The following is a 22,596-nucleotide window of genomic DNA, read 5'->3' on the forward strand; positions in this document are numbered from 1 at the left end:
GGGAGCAATTACTAATATTGGGGCCACTATTATTATTATTTCTTAGTGTCTTTTATCACTCCTAAACCTTAATTGTAAACATTTCTACATTTATTCCACTATAAGCTTTTTCCATGGATATTATTAAAATGATCTTTAAAAAAATTACCTTCTAAAATAATAGTCAAACATACATTAATCTCTACCATAAAAAAACCTGTTGAGTTATAAAGATTCTAATGTTGTAATTCCAAGTTATCTAAATCAGCAAGGATACTTGTAAGCATTTTCTACTTTTTATCAGTAATTGTAGTGTATAGAAGAAATTTTCAATGTGTATTGCACTTGAAACTAAAGTTTTGGTACCCCACTAGTAAAAGATCCTAAACATGAGTCAAATATTTAAACATTTTTTTTTAATTAGTTGATTGATTTCAGAGAGACCGAGAGAGGCAGGGTGAGGGAGAGCATGTAAAACAGAAGCATTCATTTGTTGTTGCACTTAGTTGTACATTCACTGGTTGCTTCCCCTGTGTTTCAGGACAACATGCAGGGATGACACTAACCTGCCCTAACCCGCCAGGACCTTAAACACTGTTTTAGTTAGCTATTTAAACTCTGATTTACCATCAAAATTATTTCTTCCCTGTAGGTAGTTCTCGACATTATTCAAATATAGTCAGAAGCTTTTACCAGAGGAATACTAGAGCAAACAATTTCAATCCAGCCAATTTACTGGTCAATAGGGATTGCTAGACAATGTAGCTTTTAAAATTATCTAGCTTCACCCACCTTTCCTTAACTGGCAAAGAGCTACAGAAGAGAAGGGGGAAAACAGCTATAATGAGACTATCTAATAACTTATACTCATGAAACAAGTATCTCTTTTTTATGTAGTTTTGTTTGTACTATCAGGATAAGTATTCACTGTTCACTATAAACCTTTTAAAATGTGGAAACTCGACCTAACTTTCTAAACATCTACTGAAATATAAGAAAGGTCTGTGTTCAGGTTGTTGGCTAGGTATAAGTAATTCACTACTGCAAAGGTCTTTAAAGTTCATTCATTATACTTTTCATCATTATCAAGAGCAATCTGCTGTCACGTGTAATCAACCTCTAAGAGCCTTATCTAACTTCAGGAATGATCACACATATATAAATTACATTTTAGCTTGCAGACAACATTTTAAGGTGTTATTAGGAGTCCTTCCATAAAAACAGTTAACTGTAATCCAGTTAACATTATTCTTAAGCTTTAAGTACAGTTTCACTAAATCACTTCATAATGGGTTTCATATTGACTCCTTACTCACTAATTATACTTGTTAAAGTAATTTGGGAATTATCAAATGAATATTTTAAAATATTACCAAATGTTCTCAAGTATACTATGTTCTTCAGAGCCAATGTTAGACAGAGAAGTCAGTTAATGCCATCAATTCAAAGTAGGTAGGACAGTGTCTTTTTCTTACTTTCCCATTATTTCCAAAACAGTGTGCAAAAGTCCCAGATATCTCCACAACAGCCCAATGCTGTGTGGCATAGATCTGTGTCCTATAAGCTGAGAAGTGAGGGTAGAAAACATAAAGCAAAGTCCTTCGAGGTTCTTTCTCCACAAAAACATAAACTTGAAATGTACAAGTGGAAATAAGGAGGCATTCCACTTCCCTCATGCTACCCACTGACATTGATTTTAACAAATACAAACTGCATATTGGAGAATCTCCACATATATGGACTTCACATTTCATATAAAAATGAACACGTAGCCTGACCAGAGATGGTGCAATGGATAGAGCATTGGCCTGGGACACTGAGGACTCAGGTCTGAAACCCCAAGGTTGCCAGCTTAAGCGTGGCTTGAGTGTGGGATCATCAACATAATCCCAATGTCACTGGCTTGAGCAAGGGGTCACTGGTTTGGCTGGAGCCCCCCAGTCAAGGCACATATGAGAAGTAATCAATGAATAACTAAAGTGAAGCAACTATAAGCTGATGCTTCTCATCTCTTTCCCTTTCTATCTCTCTCTTTCTCTCTCAAAAAATTCATAAAAACATTAAAATTGTAGCCCACACAATACTAATAATTTAAGTTTTGTAGGTTTGGATTACTAAAAAACATTAGAATTGTAGCCTACACAATACTAATAATTTAAGTTTTGTAGGTTTGGATTACTAAAAAACATTAGAATTGTAGCCCACACAATACTAATAATTTAAGTTTTGTAGATTTGGATTACTATTAATGGAAAGTAAGGGACACCCTAACTCTACCTCCTCACCCCACAAAAAAATCCTACCTCCTTTTCTACTACTTTAAATAAGATATGACTGCGAAAAATAGTCACAGTACTCAAATTGCTAATACACAGTACTCAGAGCATTATAGGAAAGTTCAGACTGTACATTAAGTAGGTTTTCTACTTCTATGAATATGTTTCATACTCATGCCTTGGATATCCGTGTTTTTAGCCTTTTGTATCAAGATACACATGCAGACATAGTGAGGATGGTTTGGAAATAAATGATTAATCCATCTGGTCCTGTATCTGATCCAGTTATAATCTTCTAGCAGAATCAGTATAGTTCAACCACACTGAACGAATTAATTACTATTTCCCACATGTAGCATGAACTCTCACATTCCACAGTTCTAGTCTTTTGCTTCATCTTTTTCTAAGCTTAGAAAACAGTTATCATTTCATATGTCTTAAAGTTACCATGTCCTTTAGTTCAAGTATCACAAGAAAGTAAGAAGTTAGAAGAAAAAATATGAGCAACAAGGGAGTAAGAGAATCTGTCACACACAAAAATGTGTCAAGGCCAGACTAGGTATGCTGAGCAGGATTTTGATCAGCACAATCAAAGCAGAGGATGAAATAAAAGCACATAAAAATAAAAGCATAAACTGTAACACTATCATACACTAAATATATATGTGAGGCTTTTTACCTATTCTGCTATCAACTCGATTTGCTACAATTATTTTTATCAATTATGGATAGACAGCTAGAGGTGTGAACTTATCAATACTGATTCTAATTAAAACTTATAGGCTTTACTCATGACAAAGCACCTTTAGGCCCTTCTATCAATGATATTTTACCTTTTTAGACAATTATTTGAGTTCTATCGTAACAAAAAACGTTTTAAGAAACAAACTCAAAAGGAGGGAGAGACTACTTTCAGTAAGCAGGTTGACTTTACTGACATGATTGAGATAACTAAGAAAAGAGATAATTGAGAAAATATATAAAAACCAGCTACAGAAGCAGCTACATCAGGGCGTTCAGAATAGTAGGAAAGAGTACATAAGAGCAATGAATTCTTACTAGAAGGACACAAGAGTATTTATACTACATTTAGAAAGATTTCTTGTTAAAAGAATTAGAAATAAAAAAAAGTTTGTTATCACCGTACAAATCATTGGCATAACCTGACACATCTGATGATGGTCAGCCCCAAAGTTTATTAAGCCATTAGAAAACAATTTGTGGGTATGAATTCACAGGTTTTTAATAATTCAAATAATTAAAAATTGTTAGTCTGTGCAGACTTCTACCCAAAGTTTCCAAGTAATTCAAATAACAGAAGATTAAACCTTAGGATATGTTGTCTGAAATAGCTATTTTTAGGTTTAAATATAGGTATTCAAAGTTACACGACAAATTTATTATTTAAGCTATAAAAACAAGTACTTTAGCTTCTTAATTTCTTCTCTGCAGTAGATAAGGCACGAAATTTAAACATATGAACTCTAACATTTAATTAACATAAATGGACTGGATGACTAAAATACACAGGAAAATGCTACTATAAAAGCCCAACTGTGAAATTCATAGTATTTCAAGTCCCATGACTTTTACCTAATAATTAAAGACACAAAAAGGTGAATTTTCTTTATAACAAAACCTATAAAACATTTTACTTCATTTACTTGAAATTGTGCTTAAACTACTTAAACTGTATTAATGGTAAAGTAGAACTGTCCGATTTTGAAACACCTAAAAAAATTCTCTAACACTAGCAATAGACTTCCTAATGTTACACCAAAGGGTAATACAAAAAAAGAGCTTGTTTGTAGAAAGAGTTATATCTAGACTCCCAGTAACAGATACCACTGTAAAAGCAGTGAGCTCACTCAGGAACAGTTCAATGTTCTGTTTCTCCTCTGCTTTAAATTCAGCTTCTTTATATATTTTTGCATTTAAATAGTACTGTGTTCTCATGTGTTCTTACCTGGAAGAAAAATTGCTTTATCATAGGAAAGGTTGAAAGTGACACTATGCACACACAATGAGTCTTTTTATAACCAGAGAAGAGAACAAAAAAGATGTAAAAGTCATTTCCCCAACTTCAAAAGAATGTCTAAAATGGATTACCAAGTAAATTAGTCACTGATCTTTTGAAGATGAAACTAGATACTATAGATAGGTTCCAACTATTTTCATGTAAGATCTGCAGCTGTCACCCCAAACTGAGATTCAAATGAACAATAAAAACAAGAGGAAAATCTATTTTGCCTACTACATTATACATATAATCCTATTAATATTTATATTTTCAACTTCTCAAATTTAAAGCCCTCCATTTGAATTTGCCCTAAAAATTAATTTCATAATTAGTCCCAGTTCTAGAGAAATGAAAAAAGAGATCCAAATAATTTATTCTTAAAACTCGAATATAATGAAGACAAAAGAATCAAAGGGAAGACAATTCAAAAATAATAAATATTTAGCCCTGGCCGGTTTGCTCAGTGGTAGAGCGTCGGCCTGGCGTGCAGAGGTCCCGGGTTCGATTCCCGGCCAGGGCACACAGGAGAAGCGCCCATCTGCTTCTCCACCCCTCCCCCTCTCCTTCCTCTCTGTCTCTCTCTTCCCCTCCCTCCCCTCCCTCCCCTCCCGCAGCGAGGCTCCATTGGAACAAAGATGGCCTGAGCGCTGGGGATGGCTCCTTGGCCTCTGCCCCAGGCGCTAGAGTGGCTCTGGTCGCAGCAAAGCGATGCCCCGGAGGGGCAGAGCATCGCCCCATGGTGGGCAGAGCGTCGCCCCCTGGTGGGCGTGCCGGGTGGATCCCAGTCGGGCGCATGCGGGAGTCTGTCTGACTGTCTCTCCCCGTTTCCAGCTTCAGAAAAATACAAAAAAAAAAAATAATAATAATAATAAATATTTAAATATAGATTTTAGATTCTTTAAGCATCTATTTCTCAAAATCATTTAACATATGCAGGTTTGTAAGTTTTCAACTAACGTCATCATATTTCTGAAGACACTGTCCATACTCATAGCACACTCCTTCCCAGTGTATAGATTTCAGTAGAAATTAAGTTTCTTCTTTTGAAGAAGTTCATTTACCTACTGCTTTTCACCTCAACCACATTCTCTTGATAAGAGATTTCTGTGAGTCACCTGCTGCTGGATGAGTCTGATTGCCTATAAGGTCCCCGCAGTTAAGATTCTGTGCTATTCCCCCTCAACAGTATATATAAAATTCCCATTTATATAGAATAACTTGTATGTATTTCTTTCGACCATAATCCCTAAGATACTATGTCAAAGAGTACAATATCAGTTTAGTTGTTTCACAGATACAGATGCTTGATGAGATAAAAAAAAAGATCACTGTGTCTAAGTCAGATAAAAAAGTAAGATGATTTATAAAACATGGTCACTATATTTAAACACTTAAAGAAGTTGGTTATACATGACTGACCTAAAGTTTTACCATCTGTTCATAAAATTTTTATTATTAAATGTATTTTAAACATTGATTTTCAAATAAAACTGAACTGTGAAAAATCTCTTATAATTCTACAAAATGTATTCAGTGATTTCTCCATGGGTTAAGAAGAGGGTTCCAATATAAATATAAATATAAAAATGTTAAGGGCTGAGCCACTGGACAGCTCAAATATGAAATAGTAACTTTATTAAATAAATAGTTTGGCACTGAAATTTAAAATCAAGAACCTTTTAAAAAAAAAAGTTATAGTTTACTTAGAGACCTAAAAATTAATTGTTTATCTCAAAAGGAAAAACCTAAACAGATAGGTAAAAAGTCATTTCACTAAATAGAAACATTTTCTTATTCATCAGCAAACTATGACCATAAATCTTAACTATGACAAAGTATATATTGTGACAATGCTTATTTATAAATACTCATCAAACTTGTTTTTAAACATTAATCTGAAGAAAGAATCTGTGTATAAATGTGGGTTTCAGTTGATCAGGTAAAGAGCAAAATCTAGTTCTTCTATTTTTGCCTCCAAATAAGAATAATACATGCATTAAATGCTGCTATTTCTTGATTTAAGGACCTACGGACGATGAATTATTATGATCTAAGGCAATTTAGCACTACTAAGCCCCCTTATCCCCTCTTACCATGTACAAATATAGTTATATTACAATTTTTAGTGAGATAAACCTTCCTTTAGTGTTTTCTGCAATTTATTTGTTCAACAATTTATTGAGCACAAACACTGCCTGGCACTGTCCTAGGCACTGGGAAACAGTACAAACACACACAAAACAGAAAGCCTGCTCTCATACACTTTACCTAGTGAAAGACACAAATAATATATAAAACAAATCAGTAAAATATATACCATAGTATGTATATAGTATCCAGAATGTATTAAAAACCCTTACAATTCAATAACAAAAAGACAACCTAACTCAAAAATGGGCAAAGAATCAGAATAGATCATTCTTCAAAGAAAATACAGAAATGGGTAATAGCACATAAAGAGGTGGTTAACACTACTCACAGGTAAATACACGTCAAAACCACAATGACCACTTAACATACACTAGAATGGTGGTAATAATAATAATAATAATAATAATAATAATAATAATATAAAGTGTTATCAAAGATGTGAAAAACTTGGAACGCTTACATACTGCTAGTGGGGATATAAAATGGTACAGTTGTGGAAACAGTTTGGTGATTCCCAGAAAACTCAACCAGAGAACTGCCATATGATCCAGAAATTCCAGTTGTAGGTATCAACGAAACAGAATTGGAAACAGGGACTCAAGCAAGTGCTTGTGTAAGAATGTTCATAGCAGCAGTTCACAATAGCCAAAAGGTAAAAACAAACCAAATGTCCACAAATTGTGTTATATGCATGTGTAGAGTGTCATTCAGCCAAAAAGGAATGAAGTTCTGATCCATGTTACAAGAATAAACCTCAAAAACCATATACTCAGTGAAAGAATCCAGACACAAAGGTCACATATCTTATGATTCCACTTATATGAAATATCCAGCACCAGTCAATCATAGAGATTAAAAGCTAATTGGTGGTTGCTGAAACCTCAGAGTGGAAATGGGGAGTAACTGCTTAACAGACATGAGGTTTTATTTTAGGATGATGAAAATGTTTTGAAACTACATACAAATGGTGGATGCACAAAACTGTGAACATACCAAAAGCCACTAAATTGTTCACTTGAAAGTAATTAATTTTGTTATGTGAATTTCACCTTAATTTAAAAAAAGTATTTGAGAGAGAGAAAAAGAGAAAATGTTAATAAGAGGTAAAGGAAGGGGACTACAATTTTAAAATTTTAGGAAAGATGGCCAGGGAAAGCCTCATTAAGGAGGTGACATTAGACTGCTAACCCAAAGAAAGGAATCTTTTATACAGACACTGAGGCAAGATCATTTTAAGCAAAGTGGACACTGTTGCATTTTTTTTTCTTTTTCTGAAGCTGGAAACGAGGAGAGACAGTCAGACAGACTCCCTCATGCACCCGACCGGGATCCACCCGGCATGCCCACCAGGGGGTGATGCTCTGCCCCTCCGGGGCATCGCTCTGTTGCGACCAGAGCCACTCTAGCGCCTGGGGCAGAGGCCAAGGAGCCACCCCCAGCACCCGGGCCATCTTTTGCTCCAATGGAGCCTCGCTGCAGGAGGGGAAGAGAGAGAGAGAGAGGAAGGAGAGGGGGAGGGGTGGAGAAGCAAATGGGCGCTTCTCCTGTGTGCCCTGGCCGGGAATCGAACCCGGGAATTCTGCACGCCAGGCCGACGCTCTACCACTGAGCCAACCGGCCAGGGCCCACTGTTGCATTTTTGAGGAGGCAGAGGAAAGGCCAATGTGGCAAAAAAGATAGGAAGGGAAGTAATAGGTAATGAGATTAGAGAGGAAACAGAATTACATGAGGTGAGAGAGTCCTGTAGGTATTCCAAGGACTTTGGCTTTTATTCTTAGTGAAAGGAGAACAAATACCAGGTTTTGAGCAGAAGAGTAACAAAGTTTCGGGGCCACTTTAGTTGCTGAAATGAAATACTACAACCTGGCAAAGGTGAACAGTATGGTCATCAGTTAGAAGATACTGCAACAATCTCGGAGAAAGACTTCTCTAATTTGCCTTCCAATTCTTTCAGTAAATTTTATAGTTACTTTTTTTTAAAACGTTCTTTTCTCATAGAATCCATAGCTTTATGGATATATAAACTCTTCTTAGGTTTTTATTTTTCTTTTTAGTTTTCTTTTGACCCCTACACTATCCCCTACACTGTCTCCATTCTTTTGAGTTTCTTTCTCCCTATTTGTTCTGTTTTTCATGTAAGCATTCCTCAACTGTCTGGTGACTCTAGGTGGTCTGCTAATATTTGAAAAACTAAAAGCACCATCTTTGTGGGCAGGTCTTGTAAACCTCACTGTGGGGATTATCTGGCTGAACTGCTCCCAAACTGTAGTATTACAATCTTTCCTCTTAACCTGGTCAGTTTGCAAAAAGTAAAATAAATCATGGGTATATTCTACAATAGCAAAGCTACTAAGTTCTTTCAAAGTCTTGAAAATCTAAACAGTAAAAACGTGTCATCAGAACTCTTTAACTTTTATCCATCCAATCTAACCTATCACCAAGTCCTGTCAGTTTAACTCAAGAATAAATCTCTCAAATTTATGTGCTTCAATCCATCTCCACCACCATTACCCTGGACCAAACTATATTCCTTGCTTACCTGGAACACTAAAGAAGTCTTGTTTACCTACTCCCTAGGTTAGCCTTCAATATGTCTGTTTTCCACAATTAGCCAGAGTGATCTATTCAAAATGAAAATTTGATCCCAATCCCTTCTTTCCCATCATCCCCCAAACCACTTCCATCACCAATTTTTGAAGTCTTGAGGCTGTCATTATTCCATAACAAAAAATGTAAAAGACCTATATACTGAAAACTATAAAGCATTATTAAAGGAAATTGAAAAAGACACAATGAAATGGAAAAATATCCCATGTTCTTGTACAGGAAGAATAAATATAGTTAAAATGGCCATATTACCCAAAGCAATATTATACAAATTTAATACAATTCTCATCAAAATTCCAATGTCATTTTTAAAGAAATAGAACAAAAAATCATCAGGTTTGTATGGAACCATAAAAAACCTCAAATAACCAAAGTAATCCTGAGAGGGTAAAAAAAAAGTTGGCGGTATTACAATACCTGACTTCAAATTATACTACAGAGCCACAATAACCAAAACAGCATGGTATTGGAAGAAAAACAGACACACAGACCAATGGAACAGAATTGAGACCTCAGAAATAAAACTACATATACATGAGAAAATCATCTTTGATAAAGTAACCAAAAACACACAACGGAGAAAAGAAAGCCTCTTCAATAAATGGTGCTGGGGAAATTGGAAAGCCACAAGCAAAAGAATGAACCTTGACTACAGTTTTTCCCCATGCACAGAAATTAATTCAAAATGGATCTAAGACCTAAATATAAGATCTAAAACAATAAATTACATAGAAGAAAACATAGGTACTAAACTCATGGACCTTGGCTGTAGAGAACATTTTATGAATTCAACTCAAAGCCAAGGGAAGAAAAGGCAAAGACAGATGAATGGGACTATATCAAACTAAGAAGCTTCTGCACAGCAAAAGAAACTAACAACAAAACAGCCAACTAAGTGGGGGATGATATTTTCAAACAACAGGTCAGATAAGGGGTTAATATCCAAAATATATAAAGAACTCACAAAACTCAGCAACAAACAAGCAAACAATCCAAAAAATGGGGAGAGAACATGAACAGACACTTCACCCAAGAAGAAATATATATATATATGAAAAGATACTCACCTTTACTAGCTATTAGAGAAATACAAAAAACAAACAAACAAACAAACAAACAAAAAAAAAACTACGATGAAATACCACCTCACACGTGTTAGATTAGTTATTATCAACAAGACAGGTAATAACAAATGTTGGAGAGGCTGTGGAGAAAAAGGAACCCTCATTCACTGTTGGTGGGAATGTAAAGTAGTACAACCACTATGGAAGAACATATGGAGGTTCCTCAAAAAATTAAGAATAGAACTACCATATGACCCAGTAATCCCTCTACTGGAGATATAATCCCAAAACTTGAAAATATTGGTATGTAAAGACACATGCACCCCCATGTTAAATGCAGCATTATTCACAGAGGCCAAGACATGAAAACAACCAAAGTCCCCTTCAATAAAGGATTGGATAAAGAAGATGTGGTACATATATACAATGGAATACTACTCAGCCATAAGAAACAATGACACAGTATCATTTATGACAACATGGATGGACCTTGAGAACATTATACTGAATGAAATAAGTAAATCAGAAAAAGCTAAGAACTGTATGATTCCATACATAGGTAGGACACAAAATTGAGACTCATGGGCATAAATAGAATTACACTCGTTACTAGGGGGAGGGGGAAGGGGGTAAGGGAAATGGGAAGAGGATGGGGTAGGGGGAGAGACATAAAGATGGACCAATATAAGGTGATAGAAGATGATTTGATTTGGGTGATGGGTATATAACCCAATCGACTGTCCAAATGATGTGGAGATGTTTACCCAAAACCTATGTACTCTAGTTGACCAATGTCACCCTGTTAAATTTAATCATCTAAATAAAAAAATTAAAAACAAAAACAGAAAAACCCACAATGAGATATCACCTCACACCTGCGAGAATGGCTTTCATTAACAAATCAACAAACAAGTGCTGGTGAGAGAGCGTGGAGAAAAGGGAACCCTCCTGCACTGCTGGTGGGAATGCAGACTCATCCAGCCACTGTGGAAAACAGTATGGAGATTCCTCAAAAAATTAAAAATGGAATGAGTTTATGATCCAGCTATCCCACTTCTAGGAATATATCCTAAGAATCTCGAAACATGAATTCAAAAGAAGATATGCACCCCCATGTTCACTGCAGCATTGTTTACAATAGCCAAAATCTGGAAACAGCCTAAGTGTCCGTCAGTGGACGAGTGGATAAAAAAGCTGTGGTACATTTACAGAATGGTATCCTACATGGCTGTAAAACAGAAGAAAATCTCACCTTTTGTGATGGCATGGATGGACCTGGAGATTATTTTGCTAAGTGAAATAAGCCAGGCAGAAAAAGACAAATATCCTATGATCTTATTGCTAAGTGGAATCTAATGAACACAATTATCTGAGGAACAAAATAAAAACAGAGGCAGGATCACAGAGAACAGATGGACAGCTGTAAGAGGGAAGGGGGAAGAGAAGATAGCATTGAAGAATGTATACATACCATATTTCCCCATATACAAGATACAGCCTTTTTCGAAAAATTTGGGGTCTAAAAACTGGGTGCGTCTTATACAGTGGTTGTAGATATTTTTACTTGCATTTCCTGCTTTTTTGTGCTTGTTTTTGTGCTCATTGTTGAAGACAGTGACTTGTCATCAGACACAGATGAGGACAAGCTAATGGATGGGAGTTTTGACAGTGATGAGGAGTTGTATGAATTTTATGAATAAAACTTGAGTTCAATAACTTTATGTAATACATTTTTTTCAAATTTTGGGCCCCCCAAATTAAGGTCTGTCTTATACATGGGAGTGTCTTATACATGGGGACATACGTTAACACATATATACAGACAACAGAGTAGCAATAGTAAGAGGGAAAAGGGAGGTGGAGATAGGGGTAGAGAGGTCAACGGGGGTGAGATAGACGTGGAAAGAGACTTTTTATGGGATATAGGGGGGCATGATGTGGTGTGTAGAGGGTGTTATATTGATTGGGACACTTGAAACCATGTCAATACAATAAATTTAAAATAAAAATTAAATAAACAATGAGTTATGAAAAAATATTTTGAGAAGATATAAATGTCACTAGAAGCCAAGTATGGAAAATTCATGCAAAGGCTTTAGTTACTAAACTAATGTGTGTGCCAGACTATATTTCAGATCGAAAGAATAGGAAATATCAGAACAGAAAACATTAGTATCATTTGAAGAGTTCAAAAGCAAGATATATGATTTTCAAGATTTATAACAGTTGAAGAATCTAAATCTTACTATAAAATTCTCTATGACCACTTCAGATGTGTGTATATTTTCCTATCAGGATTATTAGTAGCTTAAAGGAAGCAGATAAATGAAAATAGATTTAAAAACCCTTTCTGACTGACATGACATACTCTGAGTTTGATTGGTTAGGCCTACAGCTGGTGCTGCAGAAATTTTTGTGTTTCACTTTGTGTACTGATGCATCTAATTTAACATTTCATTGCATGTCTTGAGGTCTAGAAATAAGAAGATAAATGAAAGCACCCCTGCCTTGGACAAGGCTCCCAGCTGATCATCTGACATATTAAAAACTGGTGTGGGAAGTAAGGACTATACACTATGTTATAAATGCAACAGCACAATGAACCAAATACTATCAGAGCAACAAAGAACACCAGGAAAGGCTGGTAACAAGTGTATATTTCATAGTAAGTAGGTATCATTTACTCCCACAACTTTATCAATATACGTAATATGTAGATGTTTGAATACAAAATGCCTGCATATTTACATAGCTGAATTGACTCTGTTCCTTGTATTAACTGTCTGCTGCTATTTTGACAATATAAGCACCCCTTAAATATCAATCATAAAATTTAGGTTTAAAATATTTTCATATTATCATTTATATTTAAAACATATAATTTCATAGAATTTATTAATTTTCTTAAATCTAAAGAATAGGGTTGGAAATAAAATAATAACCGGCTTGAAAGTATCCTTTATATGAAAATTAGAACTAATTTTCTTTTATGGAAATTTATGACATGACACAAAAATTAGTCAAATAATGAAATCTTCATTTCAGAATTAGAAGTTGCTCAATTTCTATAGTTTACATTATGCTTTTAACTTCTTCCTCTTCATTTTTAGAGGGAACAGCAAAAGCTTTCAGACTAAATATTAGCTATCAGTTTGTACTTTGAGTTGTGTTTTATAGCTCTACTTATTTAAGAAAAAGTTAAGTATACTGCTCACAAAAATTAGGGGATATTTCAAAATAAATATGAAACTATTCCCTAATTTTTGTGAGCAGTATGTATAACTTGCTCTAAACCCACTAGCTGCACTTTTGCCAGCACAATAAAAGTAAATACAGGAACAAATAAGAAAACAGACCCACAGAATTCAGCATTGTCAGTTCAATCTTAGCTACAATTTATACTAATCACAATTATTACAGACATAAATAAACCCACATTAGTAAATACAAGCTAAAAAAATTAAAGAGTAATTGAAAGTGCATCAGAATTGAGAAACCTCAAAAACACAATTATATATTTTCCTCAGGCCAACATATAGAAAATCTGTAGGAAAATCAGAGACATTTAATAAATGTTTGTAGAATAATGAAAACAACAGCGATGATGATGATGATGACGATGATGACAGCTAGGATTTACTGGGCATTTAACTTGTAATAAATAGTACTGCTAAATATTTGATCTTTAAGGCTGAGAACAATTCTAAGAGGGATAGGTACTATTATTAATCCCCATGTTAAATACATAAGAAAAGACGCTGAGCAATGTTAGAAAGTGGCAAGGCTGGAATTCAAATAAAGGCCGTCTGACTTTACAGCTCTGAATAACTCAATTGTAGGGAAAAAACACTGTTAAAGGCTAGAATTTAGAAAAGGTTTTGTTGTCAGAATTTTAAAATAAACATACTCAAATACATTTAATTAATTTTCATATTGTTACCATGAACCTATTAAAACTATAGGGACTATTCCACCTTAAAAGAGCACCGAAGTGTGATACCATCAAACAATTAATAAATTTTAAAATATTTTCCTAGAAGAAGTTGTTACTAAAATTATTTTATATAATGTAAGTGAGATTTTAATCTTTTGTACAAGAGAACAATCTGGAACTCTTATCATAACACAAGCGATTCCTAAAAAACAAAAACAAAACCCAGAACACAAACACCGAAGCACTAGAGTCAGAAAAGGTAAAAGATTTCTAACGAAGTCATCACAGATTTTATTTATTTGTTTTTTAAACTAGAGCAGTATAACAATATGTTTAGTATTAATATTTTAGATTTTAGAACGATCCACTTGTTAGTGGGGATACACTGACGTTTGCACAAAGGTCAAAATTAAATATAAACTTATATAACTTGTCTGAGTGATGTTATACCTTAAAAAAAAATCCTGCTATAAGCATACCTTGGCAAAAAATACGGTGAGGTGAGTTTCACTGCCAACAATCCAAATAGGAAATTTTGGAGATTTCAAGTAAGAACCAACCTAGAACAAATGTAGCAAAATAAACACACAGATGAAAATTTTATACTGTCTGTTAGATATTTGGCCATGAATATTTGAAATGTAAATAGAGTGTCCAATTCATATTTAAATGGAATAATGCATTTTGCTAGAATGTCTTACCCATTAAGTCAAATGCTAAATGTAAAACGAATGTTATAAAGATGATCAGGGCCTTTACACAGAACAACAAAAACAACACTATTTAACAGAGCTAGAAATAATGAGTTTTAACTCTAAGACTCATTCTCAGGTTTTACTAAAGTTCCTAGATAGAATGGCCACTTCTGGAATTTTAGCTTGGCACCTCAAAACCCTAAAACCATAAGCTTGATTATAATAACTTGATCAGGAAAATCATTATAAATGAACAAATGAGTACATTTATGAATAAAGGGAAAAGCCTTAAGAACATCCTCCTGTCTTCAGAACAACCTAGGAAAATATAATAATCTCTCTAAAGCAAAATATGTATTTGAAAACATGGAAGTATATAAAAGAATTCTGTCATTTAACTCTTCATGGTAGGAGGTATCTTTCCAAGTTTTACAATATGAATCTGTTTAAAATGTAAAAAAGTTACACTTACAGCCTGGCTTCAGGGTTATTTATTTAATCTCTAAAAACTATAGTACCAAAAATTTGGTAGTATCATTTTGTGTGTATGTGACAGAAAAAGAAAGCTTAATGTTCAATAACAACAACAAAATAGACTTGTGAAAAGCAATCACATTCACATCAATCAATTCCACACATTTATAAGGACAAAGATTTTACTTAAAAAAGCTAACCTTACCAATCAAATTTACTGAGTTGCTTTTGCTCACACAGACTGCCTAGAATTGAGAAATTCCAAATGGCTATTTGCAGCAGTCAGGGCCCACTATTCTTTCCTAATTAGCCAACAACCCTGATATGATGCCCTGGTTTAACCAATACCAGGGCCCTTTGAAAAAATTTTTTTTTTTTTAAGATTTTATTTATTGGCTCTGGCCAGTGGCTCAGTGAATAGAGTGTCAGTTCGGTATATGGACATCCCAGGTTCGACTCCCAGCCAGGGCACACAGGACAAGTGATCATCTGCTTCTCCCACGTTCCACCTTCACTCTCTCTTCCCCTCCTGCAGCCAATGGCTCAACTGGTTTGAGCATCGGCCCTGGGCACTAAAGATAGCTCAATTGGAGTGCATCAGCCTCAGGTGTTAAAAATAGCTTGGTACTCAATCATCAGCCCAAGACGGTGTTGCCAGGTGGATCCGGTCAGGGAGTATGTGGGTGTTTGCCTCACTATCTCCCCTCCTCTCACCTGAAAAAAAAGAAGAAAGAAGGAAGAAAGGAAGGAAGGAAGGAAGGAAGGAAGGAAGGAAGGAAGGAAGGAAGGAAGGAAGGAAGGAAGGGGGGAGGGAGGGAGGGAGGGAGGGAGGGAGGGAAAGAGACAGCATGGCTGGAGTGCAGCAATGGAGAGAGTATGCACCTCTGGAAGGACAGACAGGATCCAGATTGTCAGGGTTGTATGGTGAAAATTTTAAAGTATAAATACCCTAACCTCTTCAAAACATACACATACATACACATACACACTTTTATTTATAAACAGCTTTATTAAAATATCACTGATATAAAAATTATATATATTTAAGATATACAAATTAATGTTTTGATATACATATACATTGTGTAAAGATCACTACAATCAAGCTAATTACCATACGCATCAACTCTATATAGTTACCATCCTTTCTGTGTGTGCACATACACACACACTTTTAGGATATATGATATAAATGCATGTGTGTGTGCTAGAAGAGCATGCAGCTCAATTCTTTGGTTGCTAGGCTGACACTGAATAGTTTTAGCTTGTACAGTTAAAATCATTAAAAAAATAAGTTCTACTGTTTAACGTTATGATTGATGCTAATTAATAAGGGTAAGATAAAACTTATTTGATTTTCATAACATATCACCCCTGTCCAAGTGTCAGCATAAATGTTTGGTTTTTAAAAAAAAGAATAAGGGAAAGAAGGAAAAATGGGTAAGCACAAGACACTGTTACTGTTACTAAAACTAATCACCAGAACCACTGACATGAACCACCATTTTAAATTGGAAAAGAATATTAGGTCTTGTTTCCTCCTCCAAATAAAGACATGTTACATGCAAACCACTAATGATTTAAACACCATTTAAAATTCTTTGAAATATCCAGTAGCTATTCTAGATTGTGTAGAGCAATAAAATACATAGCAATAAATGAGTTTCATGGCAGCTCCTAAACTCAGCACATGTGTTAAAGCGTTTAATGCTATTAAATGCTTGGAATTCCTCTTTTGTGGTGTGAAATCATCTTTCAGATGAACAAAAGTCAGAATTTCAGGCATTGAGCAGATTCTCTTTTTATGCCTGATAAAGTATTTTCCATTGTTTCAGTGAAGTGCACTATTAACTGGTATGAAAGAAACAGTACATTCTTTTCCCTCACTTTACCAAAAATACATTTATATTCAACAATAGATGTTTTTATTTTCATAAACTGTTTCATGCTGTGTTCTTGCCCCACCCTTTGTGAGCCAGCTAACCTCTACCCATAATAAGCCTTCAGTTCAGGAAGGGAGACCAGGAAGAATCTGAAGAGGGTATAGAATAACAGTAGGAGCTAAAATGTGTTGTCACAGGACAAAACATTATCCACAACAGTGACCATGGGAACAAACACCAGTCAAGTATCTTAAAAATCAACTGACCTTACAGTATCTTAAAGCTTCCATTAATGTTAAAAATCCTACAGCTGCTTGTTCACGTATACCAAGAAGTTCTGCAAAACAAACAAACAATAAAAAAAGTTAGCATTGTATACACATACATATGAAAAGTACTTGTATATAAGTATATATATATTGTTATATATATCCTATAACAAAACAATTACTTTTACTCAAAATTATACTTAAAACCTAGCACATATTTATTATTAACAGTTCATAGCAAAGCATCAGCATAGCACTACTCATTATTCAATACCAATAGATCATTATTTACTTATGACCCACTTTAGCAAAAGCTCTTTAGGATGCTCAGTAATTTTTAAAAGTTTAAAGTGCATGAGACCAACATATTTGAGAATCATTGGAGTATAGCATTCAAAAGCAAAAGGAACAGGGAGGGTGAGCAGCCCAAACAGGTAGAAATGGTACTGTATAGCCTTGCAAATTTTCCCCTACTTTCCTATTAAAGTGTAACCAGCATTAAATGTTTAGTTAAAAAAAAATAGGTTAGAAATATTTTCACGCTTTAATTTCTAAAATCAGTTACCACCACCTAGTGTTATGGTTAGATACTACATCATCTTTTGCCTTGAAATTTTAAATACTATCTAGTCTATTTATTATAATGTTCTAATATTCAATACAACAAAGTAGCTGTTCATAATTCTTAAGTAATAATTACTCATATTATGTGAACAATCACTTGTTTAAGCATGCAATCTAGGTGGTATTATTTTAAAAATGTATTAATCCTGTTTCCTTAAACAGAATATATACTTAATATTTTTATCTGCTTTGATAGCTAAAGTATGTAATTAAGAGTATTTACTTTTATATGACAAGATGCTCAATGTCACTAATCATTAGAGAAATGCACATCAAAACCACAATGAGGCCCAGGTCAGTTGGCTCAGTGGTAGAGCATCAATCTGGCATGTGGATGTTCTGGGTTTGATTTCTGGTCAAGGTACACAGAAGAAGCACCCATCTGCTTTTCCACCCTTCCCCTTCTCGCTTCTCTCTCTCTCTATCTCTTCTATGCAGCTATAGCTCAATTGGAGCGAGTTGGTCCCAAGTGCTAAGGATGGCTCCATGGCCTCTGCCTCAGGTGGTAAGAAGAGCTTGGTTGCTAAGCAATGGAGCAATGCCCTAGAAGGGCAAAGCTTTGCCCTTACTGGGCTTTCTGAGTGGATCCTGGTACTGGCACATGAGGGGGTCTATCTCTGCCTCCCCTCCTCTCACTGAATAAAAAAAATACAAGAATAAAAATCACAAGGAGATACCACCTGACACCTGTGGTATCAATGAACAATAAATCAATAAATCAATAAATCAATGAACAAAAAGTGTTGGTAAGAGTAATAGTGGCATGAGAGATACTCCTGATCTCACCCCTTGAAATTTTAACAAATTGAACAACTATAATGCAGCAAAGGAAACCCAGCAGGGCTTGCAGGCATGCTTGAAAGATCCACACACTGAATGGACTAAAGGTGGGATAGTCTAAGGGGGGGGGGCAGAAGATAAAACACATATGTGGTTGACTTTCAAAAGGAGACAAATCCAGAGTGACTGGGTTTTTCTTTCTCTGCCAGACTTCAAGGAGGAGGGAAGCTCAAGCTGTTTGGATTTTTTACAGAGAGGAAAACCCAGAGTGACTGGGTTTCCTGCCAGAAGAAGCAGTGACATATAGGGGCAGAGGGGGTGATACTAAACCAAAGTGGCCAGAGTGCAGGGTCATAGCCAGTGTTCCCACAGTCTGACTGCAGTCTGCACTTGGCAGAGATAGAGAAAACTAAAGTGCGGCACCCCAGCCTTCCAGATCCCACTTTCCTCATCTTGTGTCACAGAGAATAGCAGACAACCCCCACTGTTAGCTCTCCAGAGCCACTCTCTCCCCTGAAGAACAGAGGTGTTCTGCATCTGGTCCTCTGGCCTGTTGAAACATGGTGAGGAGTGCACAGAAGCCTGAGATCACCATTGCTAGAGGCACAAAGCTGTAAAGCCCTCACAACACACCCCATCTGCAATGCAACTGCAGTCCTGCCTAAATCATTGCAGCCACAACATCTAAGTGGAGGACAACCCAGGAATTTCACAGAGCTAAAACTTGTAGTACAGTGACACCTACTGGAAGAAAACAGTAACCTCTAAAAACTACAAGTAAAAGCTCCAACAAGGTCACAGCAAAAACAAGGATAATCTGTGACAACACTAACATAAAAGGGGAGATGACAAAGATCTGCAGTAGCAAAGGAGGATGGAGTGCAGAAGCACTCATATGACAAAGGACTCTTGTACATATGAACATGTCTTTCTTAAGCCTAATGGTAACCAACCACAATAAAGCTACTACTGAAACACAGCTTAAAAAAGAAACAAGGGAAAGAAGTATGAAATACCACCAAACAAAAACAACTGACAAGAAACACAAAAAAGAAGAACCAAACAAGACATAGAGCTACCAGAAAACAAAACATAAAATGGCTATAGGAAATCCTCAGGAGTCAATAATTACTATAAATGTAAATGGACTGAACTCACCAATTAAGAGGCACAGAGTAGCAAATTGAAACAAAAAGCAAAACCCAAACATACGCTGCCTTCAAGAGACACATCTAAACCACAAGGACAAAAGCAGACTCAAAGTAAAAGGTTGGAAAATAATTTTCCAAGCAAATATTATAAAAGAAAAGCAGGTGTATCCATACTCATATCTGGCAACAGTGACTTCAAGACAACAAAGGTAACCAGAGACAAAGATGGACATTTCATAATAATATTGGGAACATTGTATCAAGAAGACATACACTTCTTAATATATATGCACCAAATCAGGAAACACCAAAATATTAAGACATCTACTAACTGATCTAAAAATTGAAGCAGACAAAAACACAATCATATTGGAGATTTCAACATATCATTGGATGATAGATCATCCAAACAGAAAATCAATAAAGAAATATTGACCTTAAATGACACACTAGACCAAACAAATATAATATACATTTACAGGACATTTCATCCCAAAACATCAGATTATATATTTTTCCACAATGTGCATGCAACATTCTCAAGGATAGACCATATGTTGGGTCAAAAAACTAACATCAACAAATTCAGAAAGACTTAAATTATATCAAACATATTTTCTGGTCATTAGGCTTTAAAATTAAGAATATAACAGCAAAAAAGTGAAGAAACCCACAAAAATGTGGAAATTAAATAATATACTTCTAAAAAATGAATGTATTGAAAAAGAGATAAAAGCATATCAAAAGATATATATAGACAAATGAGAATGACAACATGACGTCAAAATTTCTGGGGTGCAGCAAAAGCAGTAATAAGAGGGAGGTTTTTATTATTTGTTTTTTAATATTACAGGATTATAGCAAGAAAGAAGAGAAATCTCAAGTAAACAACCTAACATGATATCATGAAATCTTAAAAACTAGAAAAAGAAGAACAAAGGTAACCCAAAGTCAGCAGAAGGAAATAGTAAAAATTAGAACAGAACTAAATGAAACAGAGAACAAAAAAAGTATAGAAAAAATTATTATAACAAAGAGCTGGTTATTTGAAAATATCAATAAAATCGAACCCTGACTAGGTTTACCGAGGAAAAAAGAGAAAGAACTCATATAAACAAAATCCAAAATGAAAGAGAAGAAATTACCACAGACACTCTAGATATCCAAAAGATCATAGTATTATAGAATACCATGAAAGATATGCCACCAAATTCAACAACCTTAGATAAATTCCTAGAACTATAAAATCTTCCTAGACTGAGTCACAAAGAAGTGGAAAACCGAAATAGACCCATAAGCAGGGAGGAAATAGAAACAACTACCAAAAACATCCCCCCAAAATAAAGTCCATGACCAGATGGCGATACTAGTGAATTCTACCAAACAGTCAAAGAAGATTTGGTACCTATCCTTCCTAAAAGTCTTACAAAAAATAGAAGCAACACTGCCTAACATATTTTATGAGGCCAACATAACCCTCATACCAAAACCTGGCAAGAACAACAACAAAAGAAAACTATAGACCAATATCTCTAATAAATACAGATGCAAAACTCCTAAAAATATATATATATCAAATTGAATACAACACATAAAAAATAATACATCTTGATCAAGTGGGATTCATTCCAGGAGCACAAGGATGGTTCAACATAATACACCACATCAACAAAACAAAAACCAAAAATCATATCATCCTATTAATAGATGCAGAAAAGGCATTCAATAAGATACAACATCCCTTTATGTTTAAAACACTCAATAAAATCATAATAGAAAGAAAGTACATCAACATACTAAAGGCCATACATATGAGAAACCATCAGCTAATATCATCCTTTAGGGCAAAAAAATGGAGGCTTTTCCTATGACACCAAGAACAAGACAAGGCTGCCCACTCTCTCCAATCTTACTCAGCATAGTTCAGGAATTTTTTAGCCAGAGCAATCAGGCAAGAGAAAGAAATAAAAGGCATTCATACAGGGAAAGAAGAAATAAAGGTATTACTTTTTGCAGATGATATAATCCTATATATAGAAAGCCCCAAAGACTCCACCAAAAAAAATTCTAGAAACAATAAACCAATACAGTAAAGTTGTAAGATACAAAATCAATATACAAAAGTCCACTGCCTCCTACACTCCAATGATGAAAAATCAGAAAATAAACTAAAAAAAAACCCAAGTCCTTTCATAATTGCAACAACAAAAAATAAAATAGCTAGGAATAAACTTAACAAAGAAAGTGAATAACCTATATACTAAAACTATAAAGCATTGCTGAAAGAAAATGAAAAGAAATATGAAATGGAAAAAATAATCCATGTTCATGGATTAGAAGAATCAACATAAAGTGGCCATAGTATCCAAAGCAATATACAAATTTTAATGCATTCCCCATCAAAATCCCAATGTCATTTTTTAAAGAAATAGAACAAAAAATCCCCAGGTTTGAGTAGGACCATAAAAAATCCCAAACAGCCTGACTTGGTGGTGGCACAGTGGATAGAGCGTCGGAATGGGATGCCGAGGACCCAGGTTCGAGACCCCAAGGTCGCCAGCTTGAGCACGGGCTCATCTGGTTTGAGCAAAAGCTCACCAGCTTGGACCCAAGGTCACTGGCTCGAGCAATGGGTTACTCGGTCTGCTGAAGGCCCATGGTCAAGGCACATATGAGAAAGCAGTCAATG

At 35.1% G+C, this 22,596-nt stretch overlaps 1 protein-coding gene across 3 annotated transcripts in view; it reads right to left on the reverse strand.

Moving 5' to 3' along the window:
• MINDY3 (MINDY lysine 48 deubiquitinase 3) overlaps positions 1-22,596 on the reverse strand; it is a 93,067-nt gene that overhangs the window by 35,673 nt on the left and 34,798 nt on the right. For all 3 annotated transcript variants that reach the window (XM_066385300.1, XM_066385302.1, XM_066385301.1), the window contains 2 exons: positions 17,350-17,420; positions 14,511-14,591 (listed from right to left, as the gene is read on the reverse strand). In XM_066385300.1, coding sequence (XP_066241397.1) covers positions 14,511-14,591; positions 17,350-17,420 — 152 coding nt within the window. The remainder of the gene's footprint in view (positions 1-14,510; positions 14,592-17,349; positions 17,421-22,596) is intronic.

This window comes from Saccopteryx leptura, chromosome 5 (assembly GCF_036850995.1).
Source record: "Saccopteryx leptura isolate mSacLep1 chromosome 5, mSacLep1_pri_phased_curated, whole genome shotgun sequence".
Taxonomy (NCBI): Eukaryota; Metazoa; Chordata; class Mammalia; order Chiroptera; family Emballonuridae; genus Saccopteryx; species Saccopteryx leptura.